The sequence below is a fragment of the Poecilia latipinna genome, unplaced genomic scaffold, assembly GCF_001443285.1.
Source record: "Poecilia latipinna isolate Pla-1442-1.1 unplaced genomic scaffold, P_latipinna-1.0 Scaffold111, whole genome shotgun sequence".
Classification (NCBI taxonomy): Eukaryota; Metazoa; Chordata; class Actinopteri; order Cyprinodontiformes; family Poeciliidae; genus Poecilia; species Poecilia latipinna.
In genome coordinates this window covers 149,821-171,465 of record NW_015112727.1, presented here as the reverse complement: position 1 = coordinate 171,465, position 21,645 = coordinate 149,821, and the positions used below count along the sequence as shown (strand labels likewise).

Below are 21,645 nucleotides of genomic sequence, written 5' to 3'. Positions count from 1 at the left end.
AAATAGTTTATTAAGAGTATTAATAATATCTTTTTCCACTGGTGAGTTTGTAAAAAAAAACAAGCATTTCCTTTTTTTTTTCCTGCTCTCAGTAAATGTACTCAATCTAAAAGTTTTTCTTAATTTTCCCCTTTGCGAGTGTGCTGCTTCTTTAAATGAAGAATTTGTGTGAAGACTTTTTTACACATCTTTACCAGAGGTGCCAGTAAATTAGTCCATGTCTATATGTAGTTCTAATCATGATGTCTGTGACCTTGGACATTTCTGCATTGACTGGATTGGTTATATTTATGGACAAAACACACACACACACACACACACATACATATATATATATATATATATATATATATATATATATATATATATATATATATATATATATATATATTCAGTGTATATATATAATATATAGAGTGTGAGAGATTTATATTTCACCAGCAGTTTGATATAAATCCCACACTTATCTTGTGTCTGCTGAGCAAACTTACCTTTTATGTTCATTTTAAATGTCTTCTTTTTCTATCTACATATACTGTAGTCTACATTTGGATTGTTTGATTGTGTTTCTTATCATTGTGTCTTTGATTTCTTCTTCATCTCGTCTTCCTTCTACGTTATTTGAACTTCCGATCTCTATGCATTTTTGTTTGTGTTTGCATCTTTGCCGTCTGATATTCAGATCGCACTTTGCATTTGAGACCGTAAGGTGCGTAACGAACCAAAACGCAGACCACTCACGTCATCTTGCCTTGCCATAATCAAACGAGTTCAGCCAAACATAGAAGCTTTCATCCTGGAGAACTGAATGTCTGAGTTGACTGCCTTGCAGGTAATTTACTCTGGTTTCCATCTTGGATGTAGTGTGAGTGTATTCCCATTGATTTATACGTTCATGTCGCTGTGCAGCACAAGTGGAGAAGTTATTTCTTACATACTGAATCACTTGTTACATCACAGGACTGAAAATCCATACAGCCCAACGCTCACAAACCTCCAGACCCTTTCAACTAAAAGACCACAGAGCCTGAATGTGTGTGAGTGTGTTTGTTTCTTTTGTGTTTCACAGGGTATTTGATGCCCAGTCTTTCCACATCCTACTTCTCTGTTGTCTTTATTGGCACGCACTCTTTCTGCCCCGTCTAGTAAATAATGAATAGGTAGCGGAAACAAGGACATGTTTCTTCTTCTGGATCTCACACATTTTTGAGGCCTTTGCTCTCACTATATATTCAGACTGAAGAGGTAGATTTACACCATGAAGAGAAACACAGTTTTGCTTTTACCTATGTGGTCTCTGTGCCTATAACCCTTTTTTTTTTTTTCCCTTTTCAGGTTTCCTAATCTATACTAATCTATCATGAGTCTGCTCGGGTGTGTTCACACAGGTTTAGATGTCCTTCCCATCTTTGAAAGTGACCCTAAGCATCCTAACATCCCTTTATATCCCCATTCTCTTGCTCTCCGTGTGTGTGTGTGTGTGTGTGTGCGTGTGTGTGTGTGTGTGTGTGTGTGTGTGTGTGTGTGTCGGGGGTTATTTGAAAGGGTGGATAAAATGGGATTAACAGGGATTGAAATGAAAGTGCTGAGTTTGAACTAGTTCTTTTTCTGCAGTACATCAAACTGGGGGTATGCTTGAACATTTCTGTGCAACAGAAGCTTTATCGTTTTCGTTCTTTATCCTTCTGTTTAGAAGAAATCCTGCAGAAGGTGTTGAATGTTTGAGCAAGAACTCAGATTGCTTGTTGGGTCCAGGCACATTTAAAGAAATAGTTTTATGTAATTATTGTACCCTTTTCCTCTATTGGTTGTTCTAATCTCCATTTAAGCCGGTGTACTCTGAAATTTGTCCGCGTGTGAGAGCTGATCAACCTTTGAGTGACCTCTTGCTTATAAATGGAGTTACGTTACCTCTTGACTGTACAGAAGAATACGAGTAGATTGGATTAGATTGTTGTAAATGAATTTGTGTCAAAGCATGCAGACAAACAAAAGACACGAACCAAAGGAGACACTTGACTTTGCTTCAAAGTTTGTGGCGTTTAATTAATGTAAAATTAATGTAAAATTGACTTCAGATCTGAGTCCACGCCAGGGCTTTTCGAAATGTGGGGCGTGCCAGAATAAACCTGAAAAAGTAACTGTGGACATTTAACCAACTTCACAAAGCTTCTTCATCATTTACCAAAATGGGTAAATTTTAGTACCTAAAGCTATATTGAGTAAGAAGACTGGGCCAAACAAAATGTAAAAGAAGAAGGAAGTACGTTGATTATTATTTAAAGTTGGGATTTTAATAGGTTGGATCTGAAGATGCTGCACTGCCAGTGTTGTCTGCAAACAGTAGTTGATACTTTTAGCACCTAATATCAGGATGGGCATAATTATTAGCCAACTTCTTTCCTCCAGACAAAATGGTCCAAATAATAGATTTAACTCACTCTAAAAGTAATAAATTTAGCAAGTAGAAATGTTTTTGGTTATCCGAACTGCTTTCAAACAGGAAACATTTATTCTCAGTGGATGTCAGGCTGTTGGTAAAGTGATATAACACCCGTCTTTATTCACACTCAATCCTTCTAATAAATTTAATTGTTTCCTTACTGTGTTAATAGAGCTTAATGAGGATGTCTGCAGTTCTGTGCAGCTGACCCTTCCATTCTCATGTAGAGCCAGATTAGTTTTAACTGCAGAATAAGGTATCTTAATAAAAATGCGCTCAGACCTGTTACCTCTGTTTGACTGATAAAGTGTTTTTCTCGTCTTAACTAGAACTTCCAAGCCTTGCCAAGGCAGCCGCTTCAAATCAGCCAGAAGCAGAACATTCAAGGTAAGGCACTGTCATTCCTATTCACACACACACATACACAGAGGAACATCCCGAGCACACATTTCAGAGGATGAGGGTGTGATAAATGTTGAGGCGTGTGGTTGTGTGTGGGCAAGGCAGCAATCTCCTGAGGTGTGCAGAAACTGACGAGCAGGGAGCCAGAAAAGAGGGTTTATGAGGATAATAAAAGTCTACAGCCGCAGTCTACAGGGTCCTCTGCTAAAAACTCTCAACGGCGTCCCACACTTCTCTGTCTCCCTCCAGTGTGGCCTTCGATTTACTCATTGGAAGTTTTAAAACCACTCAGCTGCGTACAGTAATTGTCTAAAATTGCAGGCTGAGGTAATCAGATGACTCAGCACCAAATATAACAAAAAAGAAGGCTAGGATGATCACTCTTAGCCTCGAATCATTTTCTCATTATCTTATCTTTTGTTTGGTAATAGGCTGATTTACCATATCTAATATATGTAATTATCTAGTTGATTGTATGTCTCACATTCAGAAGTAATGGCTAATACATAATGAACTACATTTATGGTATCTAGAAAACTGCAGATATTTTTAGGGGATAGAAATGTTGAGCCTTTTCATGACAGGCTCTACTGTAGGGAGTTGTACTGCAGAGCAAGTGGGAGGGTATCAGCAGTGCATACACGAGCATTATTGACAGTTCTAAGACCCTCCCCCTGGCTCTGATTGGTTGTTTCTGCAGATGGCAGTAAGACCAAAGGAATAAGGTAAAGGAGTCTGATTTTTTCTACAGATTATCTGCATGATGTCAGGACATAGTCACAGTTTTAACAAATATGTGAAAAAACAAGCAAACATATTTTTATAAAAGTTTCGTACTTCAGGCTTAAAGTGAAGGAGATGTGATCTGAGTCAGGAAATAGCTACTCACCCAGCTGCTAGATGGGCTGGATGAGGAACAGTGTGCATCTTTTAACCACTACTAACAAAATATAATTCACTCTTAGAGAACTGTAGAAACTGGTGCAGTTGAGATTCTGCTATGGCAATTAACTTTTCTTTAAAACTCTGCATATATCATTATGGAGCCTGACTTATTTGACACGTTTTACAACAAACATATGTTTTAAATGACTTACAATATGATGATGTAGCTGAAATTTTCAGTCTATCAATAGCCACTCTGAATCTGCTTGACAGATGAGCTGCTTCTAATTAAGCACCGTGTTAATTAGTTTCTATTAACTCCTGTTATGCGGAGGATGTCGTATGAATAAAACCTCAGCGCAAATGAAAAACAAGAGAACAGAAATTGGCCGGTGCGTGGAACAACAGAATATGTCCGTCCATCTGCTGACTTGACCTGCTGAAGGACAGACACTGACATGTTGCCGCTCTAAGCCCGACCTCAGCACCTCTCTGACTCTGATTCTCACGGCACGCCGTCATCAGTCCTCCACTGCTTTCATCCCTTCTTCTTTCTCTATCCGCTATCTCTAGAAGGAGAGGTTTAGACAGCGATCACAACAGTTTCGTACAGTTCCAGTTGCACATGTTTACACCTGTGTGTGTGTATGTGTATGTGTGGCCATGTTTTTGATGTCAGCAGCTCTCTAGTGGTGTATGTGGTTGCAACAGCACACGCAGTTTGCTTAATTATGGTTCGAGATTAGACCAAGTTAACCAATTTAAACAGTGTTTTTAATGGTAAAATGTCTTCCGTCTTTCTTGGACTGATAAACAATAACTGCTGTAAATGCATGTGCTGTTATGTTGCTTATAAAGCTAACCTTGCAAGAAGTTATTCGATGTTAGTGTTAGACTCTATATGTTTCATGTAGCGTTCGGTTTGCTGGTGTGACTCTCATTAGCCGATGGTTGTTTGATCTTCACAGGAAAGGAGGAGGAGGTTGTGACGATTCATCCTCGAGACATGTTCATTCCCCGGGAGGGCTGGTCTTTTCTTGCTGCGGGTAGGATAATATTTTGTTGTGCAACATTTCAATGTCATTTTATCTTGCAGTACTTGCTGTGCATTTACTACAGAGCAGTAAGCCTGAAAGAATATTTTGAAATATGATCTATTCTTGATTAAATATTCAATCAACACACAAAGGTGTTCCACATATAAATTGTAAAGCAACACCCATTATCCACCTGCTAAAACAATAGGACTGAGGTATCACATTCTCTGTCCACAACAATGAAAAGAGTCAAATTTCACTGTTTGATAAAATAGAGGAAATTTACATGAGCTGGAAGATGGAAGGTAGGAAGATGAGTGGTGTGTACTTACAGTGCCAAGTGGCTGTGACTCTTAATTGTCTGTGGACCCGTAGATAAATTGTATAATTAGCAGGTCTGGTTTGAGAGTTAATGGCTGAATATTTTGTTAATCTAAGTTCTGATACTTTGAGAGAAGTTCTTGTGAGCTTATTCCGGTGAAATACGTCTGGTGTTTGCCGTTCAGATTTACGGTCACCCTAAAAGTCCCCCTGTCCTGACGTGGCCTCTGTTCGGAAAAGGTCATTTGAGTCTTTGTCGCTCGGCTGTGTTGCACCAGCCAAGGGAGCACGTCGGGACACTGTCAGCCTGGAAAAGGTTTGTCTGCTGCTGGGTGTCTGCTGGGCCTGACAGAGTCGCACTCTTACATAACCAGACAGATAAAACAGGGTTAGCTGCAGGAAAACTGCAGGATAGGAGTGAGGATGCCACATATGCGCAGACTGAGTTGGACAGAGTTGCATTGTCATTCCAGCAGGCATAGTCATGTCCTCAAAAGCACAAACACACTGACCGCTTGGGTTCAGAGGAGACAAGCCTGTCATAGGAATTAGGTTTTTCCCTCAAAGAAATGCTCCCTTCCTGTTCAGTCCAGACTGTTGTTCAGAACCGTTCGTTTGCCTGTTTTAGACTTTAACGCTACAGATATTGACGCGTTCACGGTCTTTACAAATCCAGACATCCAAAACCTCATTCAGCATGATAAAGTTTGTGTTCCTAATGACGAAGCAAACTTTAAAAACATTCTCCCTGTGCTGCTGCAGGCTGTGCGTTCGTGTTTGTTTATTTTTTAATTGTCTGAACTCAGATATTTTCTGTTCCCTGCTGGTGTGTGGGAGATTTTGAGAGAGAGAGAGAAAAAAACCCAAAGCTTAGCCAAAGTGAGAACTGATTGCTGCTGATGTAGGCAGAAAAAAAAATAAATTTAGCTGAGAATAAAATTTTGGATGAGTTTAAGAATATTGTTTACCGTAGAAAAGTCTTGACCAAATAGCTTATTTGCATGTAACTTTTAATGTCAAGATATCTTTGCTATATAACTTTTGTACAACTAAATGCTTTTCTTTTTATTTACATATAAGGACACGATGAACGTCGTCTGGTCATCGTAAGTCTTAAAATTGGTCTGTACCGATAAGATTAAAACAGAATACAGAAGCAGTGTGTGAAAAATTAAACTCAGTAAAATGTCGATTTGCTTTTAGAAGCAGTAACTTGATTTCAGTGCCCTCTATATATGGCCTTATCAGTCCCTCTGTGTTTGTTTAAAACTGACTGAATGCTGTCGTCTTTAAGAAATGTTTCTGTTCTGTATTTACCTTTTAGACTTTGACGTCTGATGGATTTAGAGACGTTACCTTTCGCAGCCCTCTTGCATCCATATGCATGGGTTTCTTTATTCTGTGTGCTGATCAATTCATTCCTCCTGAAAGCCTTTGTACGTCCACCGCAGCCCACAAGAGGCATTTTATACAGTCAATAAGCACGTTGAGCTCTCAAGCTTTTATCTATGAGCCCTGAGCTTTGGTGTGCTGCAGTGCATCACCAAAGGTTGTTCAAGGGAATATGAATGATGATGTTAAGAGACATGAGTAATGGTTGTTGTTCAAATGTCGTTTTAATATCGGTACATAAATCATATTTTGAGTCAAGACAAATGTAAAACAGTGCAGATTTCTGCACTTTCCGATGAATATTAACGAAGGTGACAAACCTTTAAATGAGATTCAGCTGTATCTTAAACCTCTTTACTTGCTGTTTGGTGTTTTTTTTTTTTTAAGCTTGATTCCAATAAAAGAAAAAAAAGCATTTAGTTATGTATTAGTTCAATATATTAGCTTTGATGTTAATCTGGTCCAGATTTAACGATCGGTCTTTAGAAAGCCAGAGTTATTTTTATCTGGATCGATATACAGACAGTCTCAGATATATTCAGGCTTTCAACAAGATCACGTATTCACATGTGCTGTGTGTGTCATTTCACCCCGCATCGTACTGGACATGTATCGTTTTTCTTTCTTTACAGCTGCCTCTTTTCCTCACATCCCAGTCAGCAATATGTTTCTGAACTGCCAGGCTGGCTCGGGGGAAGTGCTCTGGAGCTCATCAAATATTAATAAGGCGGTATCTTTAGAAACTTGCTCGCTTATGTCAGCACAGCCAGAGCCAGTTGTATCTTTTTCCTTATCTTTCACCTCATCGTCATCTCTCAGAGCATCTTAGTTTTTCTCTCCTTCCACCCAAATCTTACAAGATCTTTGACAGTTATTTACCTGACAGATGTTTTTACTGTTTGGTATTTAGAGATATTCTTCATCAGTGTGGTTATTTAAAAGAAAGGAAATATGTGAAAGACTAGGAACTCTTCCAAAAAATGTTGAAACTTTTTTTCAGAAAACGTGAAAAAATTTTAATCAAGACATTTTGAAGTGATTACAAGAAAGTTTGACTCCTTACTAGCAAAGCACAAAGGGAATGAGTGACGACTTTAGGTGTTCACACACCACTGAACAACTTTACGGCATTAACCGAAAGGTTTGTGTTTGTGACAGACTTCTGCCAGGTGGAGCTCCGCTTGTTGGCCCACTTCTCCTCGGATCCGGAGCTGCTCCGCGTTTTTACCGACCCGCAGGCCGACGTCTTCACCTTGCTGGCCTCTCAGTGGTGTGTCCCCCTCACACACACACACACACACACACACGCACACAGACACACACACACACACAACCCTGATCCCCCTGCCAAGGTGACCGTTGCCGCACCGCAGGGAGTCTCCGATAGTCTCCTTCTCTCAGACTCACCATCTCCTTCACTTCAAACGCTAATCGCCTTGTTGTCATGACGACCACGCCAACTGCCTCCGTTTCCATGCCCAGGGGGCCTCTGGGATTGTCACCCTGGTGATTGCATTGTTTTGCTTTTGATGTATTTTGACGACTGGTGTGTTTTCCTCCTCCTCTCTATCGCCGTATGTGTGTGCGTGTTTGTGCGTGTGTGTGTGTGTGTGTGTGTGTGCGTGTGCAGTGTTTACTCGCTGGGTTTATAGTTTTGATCCTGCCTATCAGTGGCGTGTTAAACTAATAGTCCTGTCTCAGACAACTCTGCAGCGTTGACCGACCAGTTAAGCAGATTACCACGTTAACAGCCCTATTCAGGCTTTACACTCTTTTCACCTTTAAGCATGTTAACTGGTTTCACTTGAGCTCTGCTGGGATTACTCAGTCAGAGCTTCTTCAAAGTTTCCTCTCGTATAGAGTTCACTTCATAGCCTTATGCTGTGTTTTGCTGAGTTAGCTTTTGTTTCTATCCATTCTTTCTCAACACAGACGTGAACTAAATGTTCACCTAAAACACCTTTTGTACATGTTGTCTCCTAGAAGATGTTTAAAAGTTGTTGTTTGGAACATTTTCTGCTGAAATAACCTCTGACGACCTATTTTCAGATTTCTGACGTTGCACTATAAAGATTTTTGATTTAAAATATGATGGTATTTGGAAAAAAAAAGAAAAAAAACTTCATGATGTTTTTAAAAAGTTTGGATAAGAAAGATCCTCCACCTTTCTTAATTGTGGGCATGACTTGCTTTTCCATGTATACTTTGTTTTAGCTGTTTGAACAGCTGCTATCTTAGTCTCATAAAGCAGACATTTTCTAGTTAAAACCCTGGTAGCCTTTGTCAAACTCCAGATATTGACGTTTGTTTTTATATGGCATAAAAAATAGCTTTCCTGCTGCCCTTTCCAAAGAAATAGTTTACATGTCCATGGCATCTAATGGAGACTTGGTGATCCCATGAAGCCATTCTTTGCATCGGTTCTCTAATTGAGACTTTTAGACTTCTTTCAATGGCAGCAAAATCTACGTTTGCAACAACTCCAGTTGTTTTTGACTATCCGATTGTTGCTTTGCCTACACATACAAGCAGGGTTAGATAATTAACTTTTTTCTTGCAGCCTTTTCTTGCTTTATGAAAATCAGATCTGCCTTATTTGAATGTTGTTTTCTCACGTCTTTCCTATTTTGTTGCATCCTCTTTTGTACTGCAGGAGAACTGGTCAAAGATAGTAATCTCCCCCAAATTACTGTACAACACCAGTCACTTGTGGACCATTGCCCAGCAGGGGGCAATAAAAATCTAGTATGAGCACTTCTTTGGCCAGATGCACAACAGGGGCGCAAATATTCATCTTTAAAATGTCGGTACTCCCAGTCAGTCACTGTGTAACAGGCGAGTAAACAGAGGAACATATATGGGTGATGAGAAAGGCGGCCTGAGAGGCATTTTTTGATTTGATTATGCTTTTGAAAACCCTGGAGCGTTGAGGATCTTCAGGCACACCAATAATTTAGTGTGTGTGTGTGTGTGTGTGTGTGTGTGTGTGTGTGTGTGTGTGTGTGTGTGAGAGGCTGTCTGTCTGTCAACATGAACAGTGACGGCAGTTTCTCATGAGCCCCTCCAGAAATGCCACTTTGCAGACGTGTCATTGCATCCTGTCTGATCTGCAGTACTACGGCTCTCTCCGAGTCACATCGCATAACTGTCACTGCATGTCCATCTCTGCCACTCCTCTCTTCTGCTCCTCTGCTTTTAGTAGTCCTTTATGTCCGTTTTAGCTCCGCAGCTTTTGTAGCGACGTGTATGCATGCTGCTGTCCACATGTAACTTTCTCCACACAGCAAAGTCCTGCTCTTGATGTTTTTCCCTCTTTTTTTCTTTTTTGCATTCAAAAAAACAACCATGATCCACAAAATTTTAAGTTTTTTTTTTTTTTCAAATATACCATCATATTTTAAATCCAGAATCTTCATAGTGCGATTTCAGAAAACTGAAAATTGGCTCTTTTTTTTTTTTCGACAAAAATGCACTCAAAAATAACTTTATTGTAAAATAAACTACACCTTAATTCTTGAAGATATGCTGTTTGTTCTGATCAACCTGAAATTGAACTGTTTGGCCATAATGATGATTGATACAGCTGGTGGAAAAAGAGCGACACTCGCAAACTTGAGAACACCATCACCTGTTATGTAGTATGGTGGTGGCAGCATCATGTTGTGGGGCTGTTGTGGTGCATGAACTTCATAAAATAGATGACATCACGAGGAAAGAACATTATGTGGAAACACTGAAGCAACATTTAAAGATGTCTGCCAGGAAGTTAAAGTTTTAGAGACAATAATTATATGGTCAAATTGATTACAAAATGGCTTAAAGGTTTAAGGACAACAGAATAAATGTTTCAGAGTGGTCATCTTGTGTTGGCAAGGCAGCCTATAAACCTGACTCAGCTCCACCAGTTCTATCAGGAGGAATGGGCCGAAATTAAAGCAAATTATTGTGAGAAGTTTGTTAAAGGACACCCAAAATGTTTGACCGAAATCATACAGTAAGGAAACTTCTGGAATTGGGGAAACAAATGATCAATAATCTAATTTAGACAATCCTTAGTGACATGTTTAGTCTAAATGAACGAAAAACCATCGGAAAACAGGGTTAAAATAAATTTTTTTACGCTGTACTTAAAAATGTTCAAAACTGACCTTAGATCAAACTCTTATTTGTTATACAAAATTGTAAAGGTGTTTTTCTCTGTCACCCAGGAAAGTGGTGGATGTTGATGAGGTGACCCCTGAAGACAGGGAGCATGCCAAACGCATCGTATATTCTGTGGTTTATGGAGCAGGTGAGCACAGACCACCATTCAAATAAGAGTAAACAAAAGATGCACCCTGCTATTCAGCTGAATGTTTCAGTCCAAAATCAATAAAATACTGTCTGAATAACAGTAAGAAATAGACGGAGAACATGTAAACATTCAAATTCAGAAATGGGAAGTGTTTGGAAGATACCAATAAGAGTACAATTCGGTCCAACAGTTGTATTTTAGCAACAACAAGGTCATTCTTAATGAGCTTTTTGCTGAAAACTTGGCAGACAGTTGATGACCAAATAAAAAATCATTACGACCGTCTCTTACTGTTCATAGACTGCAGCTTTTTTTCAGCTTTTATTTATCCATTGTCCTCATTCTGTACACTTGACAGTATGAAAAGGGGTGTAAAAATAAAGTTCAGTTAAAGGATTTTTTTTTAAGACCACATGTACATTATGTGATGAGGAATAAAACGTAACATAACATTTATGAAAACAGCCAAAGTGCAAAGAAAATCTTTCACAGACTAATGAGCCAGACAACTTTAAGAGATTACCAGAAATACAGACTCTTTAAAGCAAAGTAAAAAGATATTGATGGTAATTTAAAATGTGTGCGTTTTTTTGAACATATGCTCGTGTGGATGAACAGGAAAAAATCAGCATCAAGTTTCACCACTGACTTATTGCCAGTGAGAGTAACTATCTCTGTTATATTACTGTTTTAATACTTTCTGGTGTCGATCAGTTACTAGAACAGCAAGGTACAGATTTGTCACTTTGAGTCAGTAAATATTTGATATATCAAAGTTTTAGAGCCACATATCAAAACAGCTTGTAGCCTATTAAAATCACTGCCAGGCTGTTTAATTTTGGCTTTTGTTTCGAAAGGATTGAGTTTGTTCCAAATGTGTTGCACTAAAATGACAGCTGGGTGTAAAAAGTAAAAGTTTTCTTGGACTTGAAGCATACAACTAAATTAGCAATTATAACATTAACAAAAAAATAAATACATTCATCAGTAAATTAATTTAAAAAAGTATGAAAAAAAAAACCAATAATAAATCTAATAATAAATAACACCCAATGAATAATCAAATAATAAATTAAAACGTGAATCTTAAATCGTAAATAAATGAGATGAACATATTGAAAAAATAAATATGCATAAATTATCATATTTTGTTGAAAAATAGTGCAACAAATCGCAACAGCAAAAGATCATCAATCATAATTTAGGTGAGTGGGGAACAGTACAGACACACAAAAAGGAGGAGGACTCGAGGAGATCCTGATCAGCGCAGACAGACCGCTCTTTATGGAGGGATGCGTTGCTATGGTTACTAAATACCAAGGAAAGCTCTCTCGATGAGACAATCAGGCCAGGGAGGAGGGGCACAGCAGCAGCAGTAGCGCTATGGACTCATGCACAGACATATGTACACAAATGGGTCATAAAATAGCGGAGCAATGCAAAGATGCAATGAACAAAGTGGCAGTCAAAGGTAAACTCTCTGCTTATTAAACAGAACAGATACATATTCAGGTTTTATTGTATTAAATTTGACTGAGCTTGCATGTTGTTCCTCTTTTTTTTTTGTTTGCCTCTTGAATGAGCACATCTGAAAGGCAGTAGTAGTTTTCCCATTTCAAATCTACAGTTAAACGGGGACAAAGGCACCAGACACAGAGGCAGGGAAGTTGAAAGAAAGGAGGAAAGAAGACATGAAGCTGTGCTAGAGGTGTGAAAGCAAGCAGCACAGAGGGTATTGGTAATGAAGGTCAAAGTTCACCCCAGTGCTGACCTCATTCAGCAGGAATGTGGGGCCCTGCACACACACAAGAGCAAGCATAACACAACAGGCCCAAGTAAAGACCTCACTTTTGTATTTAACCTCATCAAACACCTTTTTAAATACAACAAAGTTGCATAACAGTGGATAATATCTCAATACGAATAAATAAATCAATACATTTAGAACACGTCTTTATCCACTTAAGCTAGTCGTAATAATAATTAAATCATTAAAGGTTTTTCTTTATTCTCAACGCAATACATGTATCACAATGCATTATTCCAGCCACTCTTTATCATCTCTTAAAGCTGCTCTTGTGAAAAGGACAGTATAAACTTCACCAGCGGGACCTCAGTGCTTTCTATATTTAGTGACTGATCAAACACACCAAAAAAGAAACAGGCAAAAGAAATAAGTTGAGTCTTTTTGATTTTTAGTCTGAATTCACTACTAGTAATTTGAGTGTGTGAGAAAATGGCGTAGTTTATTTCAAAGCTATGCATCTATTAACAGTGAGTACATCAAATAGACTGTGTGTTTTGCTATAGCCGGCTCTAATCCCACATCATGTTGCTTTGTGTAGGCCGTGAACGTCTGTCAGGGATTTTGGGGGTGAACGTTGAGCAGGCTAGTCGTTTCCAGGACAGTTTCCTCCAGACCTACAGAGGAGTCCAGGCGTTCATCCAGAGAACCATCCAGCAGAGCCACAAGCAAGGTCTGACTGTTTTACCATCAGGGTTATTAAATATGTGCTCTGAAAACAAACTGATGCTGAAATTAATGTGTAATACGGAGTAGAGCTGCAAAATTAAATACGCTCTTTATCAGCAAGAGACACCACTTTATCAAAAACCAACAGTTTATCTTACATCTCTGCTTAAAAGTGGAAAGACATCAGACATATATACGGTACACATATATATTTATATATTAAATGTAATCTGCTATTTTGTTTTGAGCTGGTGACACCTGCAGAAATCCAGTTAAAACTGGACCACAGCCTTCTTGAGACACCAACAGAGCTGTGCAAGGACAAATGGGACCAAACGTATTTCACAGTAGGATAGCAATAGCTGCTTTAAGATATTTCTGCTACAGATGGTTGTCCAAGTCTCTGAATCCTGCTGGATTTTTCCTATGACTGTAGTGACAGTGACAGCAGCTGTCTTCGTCCAATAGCTTTATACGTGTTGATTAAACACGCTGTTGACAGTCGGGGTGCTCTCTGAATTTCTCACATGCACATCTCTGTGGAATGTGTTTGGCTAAAGAGCTAGGAGGATGTGCTTGCATTGGCAGGAATGAGACAAACTGCCTCGGGTCAATACTTGAAGGGTGCTTCAAGAAGGAGGGGTCGGACGGGAAGGGTTTGATGGTTCCGACGGGACACTTTATTTATATATTCTGACTGAACTGCCAGCGCAGCACACCTCTGATTTGCACATGCTCACACAAAACAGTGTGAAGTCTGCACTTTAAACCCTCACTGAGCACAGCCAAGACTGGACATGAAGCACAGTGATGTCACAATGCACCAAACTGGATCCCCTTAATTCATTTCTAACAGCTGTGGCCAAGCAGCTCAGGTTTATTATTCATACTCCGGGTGGATTATTTTTGCCTTCCTGAAAAAAATGTAAAGTTTAAAAATATAAAGATGCATTTGTGTAACAGTGTTTTAATGGAACACTATTGTTAATGACTTCTGAAAAGCATTGGGGAAAAAAAACTAGTTTTGTGGCTAACATCAAAGCTTTAGATACTTTTCAAGTCATCTTTTTTTCATTTTATACTTTTTTTTTTCCCCCAAACACTGCTTTGCAGTCACACGCAGACCGGTGCTGCATCGCCCAGCACAGCCCGTCAGCAGCGACACACCCCGATTCCTCGCGCTACACGTCCTCTTTCTCCGGAGGCAGCTCCCTAATCGATGTGCTGTAATAAAATGCTGCGCGCAGATCGGAGAGTCCTGCGCCTTCTCAGGTGAAGAACGATGATTCACCAAACCTTCAGCTTCAGAAACTCTGCTGGGTTTATCTTCACTATTTCTATTTTATCTTCACTGGCCACTGATTTTCAAATTCTACTTCCTGTCTCGGCCTGATCCCGTCCTGAAAATGAAGATTAAACGGTCCTCTGCTTGGCGGAAGAATTAAAGTCTTGACAGCAAATTGTCTGGCTGTCTTATTGTCTGGACTTGAGGATAATTTGTGCTGCCGCGTTTCGGCCACTGCGCCACGTTTATAGTTGGCACCTGATAGGGCAATATTTTGTCTAGGAGGATGGATGATGGCAGGGTAAGCGGAGATGAGGGGGAGCGGTGCAGGCTCAGCTGCTGTCACATTTGGTGAAAATATATTTTAAAGGGCGTTGTGAAGGTGAGCCCGGTCTCACAATGCAGCTGTAACAGCTGACAGAGAAGGTAGGAAAGCAAAGCAGTGACAAAAAATATCAAAAGAGTTTTGCTGATTTTCATTCAGGTGCATTTTTTGTGCTGTTGTGTTGTCATGTTTTAAATTCTTTGACTTTTTTTTTTTTTGTCTTGATGTTAAAGTGAGTTAAAGCCACCACTGTGAATAAGATCACTGTTGCTCTTTATATCATGCAAATTTCATCAAAGCTCTTTGGATAAATGCTACAGCATCACCTCTAGGAATGCCAAAGATCACTTTCAAAGGGAGGATTTTCTTTCCATTTTCTTTAAAGTCCCAAAGACTTCAGCTTGCATCTTCAAACTCTTTGTGGTAAACACGTAAAAACAGATTGGTGGCATCTGAAGGCTGTGAAACAACCAAATCTCTCTTTTTGTGTGCTTTTAGCAGCCCTAAAAGATTTTAGCAGCTTCATGATTATGACAAACAGATCAATTGTGAAGAAAAAAAAAAAAACTTAAACTTGTTCAGTTTAAAGATACAGCGCAAGGATTTATTTTATATATTGACTATTAATAGGTGGTGCTAAAATGTTGACACCAATTTCAACATATGGCTGAACAGGACTTTGAAGAAATTAGAAAAAAAAAAGCTTTTACATTATCTCAAGCTTTAAAAAGACAGCAGGGTGGATGAATAGATAGGTAATTAGATATTAATACTCCCGTTCAAACCATCAAAAGAACCTAATGGGAGAAAGAAAAAAAGAAGAAAAGACATGTTTTGTTTTTTTTTGTTACATTTCTGTCCTAGCAAAAACATCTGGAGCTGAAAACACATTCCAGCAGGACTCGGGTCACACCTGTCTGCCTACAGAAACACTTCCTGTGATGTTCTTTTACTAACACTCACTAGACATCACACTCACTGGGCCCCATAACAAAGATCACATTCCTTGGGAAAGGTCACCAGAGGTCAGCAGAGCAGCAGATTTGTGGGTTTTGCTCCCTGTTTTGCACCATATTTCTTACTGGATAGTGGATGTTTGTGAGGATGATTGTGTTGATAGGTCATTCAGGTTCCATGTCCTGGGTGGCTTAGCTGACACTAAGGGCTACTGGAGGGTTTTAGGTGGAAAGCCTCATCCATTGTCCAGAATGTTCTAGTCACCCATGTGTACCAGCATGTGTTGGTTTTGCAAACCTGTATGTAATAATGTGTCTGTCCATGTGTTATGCATAGCAACTTTTTTGCCTGTATGGAAAATCCCATCCTCACTGTGACACATGGTGGCAGCATTATGCTATGGGCATAATTGTGCCTGCAACTGTGCTCATATTGCTTTTGTAAATGTTTAAATTATATATATATATATATATATATTTTTTTTTTTATTATTATTATTATTATTATTTTTTTTTTTGATCATTTTTAAACATCTTTAAAAATCTGTGGACGTTAACATTTTTGCAAGGCAATAAATGTTTTATTGTGGAACTCTAAAATATTAAGGAAGTGCAAGCAAACATTAAAGAATTTTGTTAGAAACTTCTTCTTGTTAACCATTGGATTTAGATTTATGGGTAGTTTTCTAATAAAACTGATTGTCTTCCTTAAGAATAATGTACATCACTCGCCACTCAGAGGAACACCACGTTTAATCTGTGCATTTCTGTTAAAATAGCAAGTGTTTTGATTTGGCTTTGTGTTTTTTAGGTTACGTGGTGTCGTTAATGGGACGCCGGCGTCTCCTTCCCAACGTCAGCTCCCCGGACTGGGGGCTCCGCATGCAGGCTGAGAGGCAGGCCGTCAACTTTGTGGTTCAGGGTAGGAGCTGTGAAACGTTCACCACCGGTCAGAACCGGCTCCACTCTGATCCAGCTGTTGGCAGCAGGTTTCACATTCTGTCTGAAAAAGTCTACAAGTGTTGAAAGAAAGTTGAAATGCATTTGTGCGATTAACCAAAATATTATTGAATGTTTGCTGCTTTATTTTGAGAATAGACAGGTGTATTTGTGTTTTTTTTTAAATCTAAATCCAGGCTCTGCTGCAGATCTCTGTAAGATGGCGATGATCACCATCTTTAACCTGGTCTCCTCCTCCAGCTCGCTCTCTGCCAGGTACCAACAGTAAAAATGAAACTCTGTATTAGCTTTCTTTTATTTGTGAAAATAAAAAGACTCAACAGGAACATAGGATCTTAGCTTTGTGTGCCTCCAGGTGGTCTTGTTGTCTCACTGGAGAAGTGACTGAGTCTTTCACACCAGAACAGAAACAACACTCTCAGGCTCCCCAGCCAACTAAATTAGTTGAGACTGACTGCTGCTGCCAAGCAGTCAGCTAGAGTAAACACACTTGAAGCATTCGCCAAATTTATCAGTCTGATCATGTGTTAGCATAGCAATGTGCAAAGTAAACATGGCTGCACTGACACACTCACTCTGGTTTATTTGACAAAGACTGCTCCGCTGTCATCAGTAGCTGTTCATTAGCAAATAGTATTTTATGTGCTTCTGATTGTTTTATGTTACTGCAGGCTTTTAGCTCAGCTTCATGATGAGCTTCTTTATGAAGTGGAAGACTCTCAGGTGGAGAAGTTTGCAGGTATACCAGTTTCACCTAAACAAGACACACTAATTAGAAAAACATCCTATTAAAAAAAACAAATAAACTTTATTATTGGCCCCTCTTTTTGTTATGTGTGTGTTAGACATGATTGAATTGAATTTACTTTATTTATCCCTCTCAAAAATTTATTACTGCAATATTGTAAAAAATATCAAAAATATATTGACATGTAAAACATTGAGACTAAATGCTTGTCATTATAATATTGGGAGGCTGATGCGATTCAATCCGTTGAAAGCCAGATGGAGGTTTACTGAAGTCTGTGGCTGCAGCTACATCTGAGGGGGGAAAAAATCATTTAAACACATATTACATTTCTTCTAAACTTGCTGAATCATCTCTTTTACTTCCAGTGGTTTTCACATTCAACATTATACTTAATAAATAAAAAAATAAAAAAACAAGTTGAAACTTCCTTAGAAATAACACTATTTACCAGTGGTCATAACAAACTGAATTTCAGTGCTTTGCTTTGAAACTAAGATCAATTTGGGAAAATAACTGACTTTGTGTCTGTCTTTATGATTGGATCTAGTTACATTTTTATTTCTGTACATGAACTGAATCTGTTTGTAGACTTCCTTGAGATGTTTGTTGTGAAGCTACACATAATATAGCTTTAAATATCTATTCAGAAAAGAACTACGCCCGGAGTTAGTGCGCATATATTGATGATTTTGATGATGGCATTTATTAAAATATAACGTTTGTTACTGTTTTTCTCAATTGTTGACTGTGTTTAGTCTTTTATGATGTTGTTTTTTCCGTTTTTATGATGTAAGGCACTTTGAACGTCCTTGTTGCTGAAATGTGCTTTACAAATTAACTAGATTGATTGATTGATTAATAGATTTTATTTCAATACAGTCTCATGCTATGTTTATTGTTTGGTTACCTTTTTTATTTTTATTTCCATAGATTTATTTAATTAATTTGCAATAAAGACTTGAAAAACAAACAGTCTAATCATAAACACAAACCCAAAGTTAATGAAAAGTTGTCGACTGAAGCAGTGCTTAGTTCACCTTCCCTTTATCCATAATATTTTTAGACAGGTTCTTTAGTCCAGGTGTTTAGAGACATTAATACAGTCTAAACTTGTATTGTTATCTGTTCTTCTGGACTTGCATCTGCATGTGTTTTATTTTGTGCAGCTCTGGTGAGAAGCACCATGGAGTCCCTTCAGCACATCCACCATCTGGGAGTCCATCTGAAGGTGAGGGAAGTGGAAAGACTGCTAACATTTTGATGAAGTAAAAATGTTACTTTTTGTTGTCGCCTTGAGAACAAACTCATCAGAAACACGTTTCCTTTAGTTGTTTCAGATGAAGTGGATCTATCTTGTGGCTAAATGAGTTTAATGAAAAAGTTTTCACACCTCCTTGAACTTCCTCAGATTTTGTGACTTTACTCAAACTTCTGTTAGGAATCTGTGTTACAGGCTTACGCGTAGCGCTGACTGTGGTGAATGGAAACTTTTTGTACAAATAGAAAATATTTTTTAGAAAAACACTCAGTTGATATAAATACTTTGTGTTGGGTGAGTATTTGTGACGTGACGCCATCATTTCCCCTCTGCGTGTTTCCCAGGTACCCCTGAAGGTGGCGGTCTCCGTTGGCAAGTCGTGGGGATCCATGTCAGAGCTTCACACTCCGCCTTCTGTCTCCTGAATCTTCCTCTGCACCTCCGACACCAAGATAAATGATCTAATCTCCTCCTTTCTCGTGGCCCGAGCTTTTTTCCATTGACCCTTCTGCTGGCTGCATACTCATCTTTTGACCCTTACTTGGTCTCTTATGCTGTTCATCTCCCTCAGCTTCCAGTTTCTGCCTCCTCCTTCACTCGTCCAGCATCCACGTTGCTATGGAAACCAGGCAGCTGCAGCTCGTGGTTCTTGCCTCCACTCTTTCTGTTTCTGGGGGCAACCGCTGACTGGATTGGACCAGTTCTGCTCTCTCTCTCTGTGTGTGTCTCTCGCTCTCTGTCTTGTCCACCTCCTCCTGTTCTCCCACTCATTTTCACTCACACACACAAACATCTCGTTAGGACTAAAAATGTTTCCTCTGCCTCGTTACCAATGTGAAGTTTCATGTTTTAAAGAGGGCTCGATGTTCATTGGTTCCTAAAATTGGTTGTTAGTTGAGCTTCTAGATAAAACCAAATATTCTTTAGTCTCTATCGTTAATATGTTTTTGATGCTGAGACTTTTGGATCTACTTAAACACGCCAGATTTCCACCCCAAGTAAATTTTTTAAGCTAATTTAAAAACCATCTTTTATTATTCCCATATTTGATGTTCTGATAAAAGAAGTGTAGTCCATAATGGATTATTCACAAGAGAAATTTGAGCCCAGGGAGCCAATAGACTCCATGAAATCTTGGTTTCATTCAGTTTCCAGTAAACTTTACCTTTCGTTGCATGCGCTAACATGATTTAAAGCAGCTGATCTAATTTTTGCTCATCTTTGAGCATCCATTTCTTTGCTCTCTCTGGCTCGGCTTTTATCTGCTCACTTGGCTCAAACCCACTCACCCTTTTTGTATTGTATTGCCTTTCTCTCTTTCACTCTCACACATTCCACAAATGCTCACACATTCAGCTGCTCTCTGGCACACTGACCGAATTTCTTTTTGTCTGACATCCACAGCAAGACTCCCTTTTTATATCTCCCTATTTTCCTACTGGCCCCTCAATTAGCCTTGGAAATAAATTGGCAGAACCCAACATATTCATGCAATTTAAGCCAATTGTAGACGTTTTTAGTCATTTTTAATGGTCCGTTCGTCTTGTAATGTGAAAAATGCGCTCTGAATTTACTGACATAAGAAAAACTTTAATCACAAGTCCTTCATAGCAAGAGCAGAGGATAGTGTTATGGAAATTTGGCCCTCTATTCTTTCATTGTTTGGTGGGTTAAGTGTGCAAGCCCCCCAGCCTGCCTCTATTGAAAGGGAGGCGTGAGACTGGTATGTGCATGTAGGCACTTGTGGAAACGGGGATTTTATTCAGTAAAATAAATACTGATAAAGCTGTTTTCAATGGGAATTAAAGGTTCTTGGAGTTCATTGCAGACACTGTTATCCAGTTTTTTTATTCTCTTTAATACAGGAAAAGGGTAACGGCTACATTTTGTAGATGTTACTCCACACTAATCTCAAGTCTTTTAGCATTTTAAAGGTTTTTTTTTTGTTTGTTTGTTTGTTTGTTTGTTTTTTCCAAGATTGAATTAAAAAGCAACATTTACTAAAACCGACTTACCATCAACTCTGACCGGCTTTACTGTTCCTAAAATAAAAGCATCTCAAAGCATAATGCCGCCCCCTCTATGTGTCACTGCAGGGATGGCATGTCCACCAGACATAATCATTTGTTTATTTCGACTTTGGGATAACTGCAACAAGTTTGTGGTTGTAACATTGCAAAACATGGACAAAAAGTTTGAATATATCTGCAGGGTAGTGTGTACCTTGTATTTTTATTTGTATAAGGTTCCTAAATAGTCTTCAAAGTCTGAAAATGTTGCTTTTATAATTTCTGCAAGTTCCAGATAACTATTGAAAAGAATCCTTATTTTGTTATGTAGATAATAAGAAATGGATTTTAAATAATTCGCTTTATTTGTAATTTATATTTAGATTGGGTGCTTAATCGTGATTAACCACAGCACAGCTTAAATAATTTTTTTAACTGGATAATTAACTATTTGACTTTTAAAGCTACTGTATGCAGCTTCTATTAAAATTACTTTTCTTTTTTTTTTTACATATTCTTACATATTTGTTAAAACAATCACCATTTCATGACAGTACAGTATGAGACAGATAACCAAGCTGCTCTGCCTTCTCCCAGTGCTAAGTAGAAACAACTAATCAGAGCAAGGAGGCGGGTCTTAGCGCTGTCAATCAACCTCACCACGTATTCTCAGGCTAGTTAGCATGATCGTGAATAAACAGTTTTTCTGTAGCGATAAGTTGTTTCTCCACCATTGAGATAACCAACAGCATGTACACAAGATTGATTGACAGCACTGAAACCCTCCTCTTGGCTTTATCTTTGGAATAAAAAAAAACACAATTGACTATTTCAAGCATGTAAAAGCTCAATGC

The 21,645-nt window shown here is 38.7% G+C and overlaps 1 protein-coding gene across 2 annotated transcripts in view; it reads left to right on the top strand.

The window, feature by feature from the left end:
* Positions 1-20,611, top strand: part of poln (polymerase (DNA directed) nu) — a 50,611-nt gene extending 30,000 nt beyond the window's left edge. The window contains exons 19-28 of one of the 2 annotated variants that reach the window (XM_015027944.1): positions 2,773-2,830; positions 4,699-4,776; positions 7,639-7,750; positions 10,689-10,771; positions 13,120-13,251; positions 16,625-16,735; positions 16,950-17,028; positions 17,445-17,512; positions 18,691-18,752; positions 19,127-20,611. In XM_015027944.1, coding sequence (XP_014883430.1) covers positions 2,773-2,830; positions 4,699-4,776; positions 7,639-7,750; positions 10,689-10,771; positions 13,120-13,251; positions 16,625-16,735; positions 16,950-17,028; positions 17,445-17,512; positions 18,691-18,752; positions 19,127-19,207 — 864 coding nt within the window. In that variant the 3' untranslated portion in view covers positions 19,208-20,611. Of the gene's footprint in view, positions 1-2,772; positions 2,831-4,698; positions 4,777-7,638; positions 7,751-10,688; positions 10,772-13,119; positions 13,252-16,624; positions 16,736-16,949; positions 17,029-17,444; positions 17,513-18,690; positions 18,753-19,126 lie in introns of those variants that run through there. The other variant, XM_015027945.1, reaches the window with a different exon arrangement.
* The last annotated feature ends 1,034 nt before the right edge of the window (positions 20,612-21,645 follow it).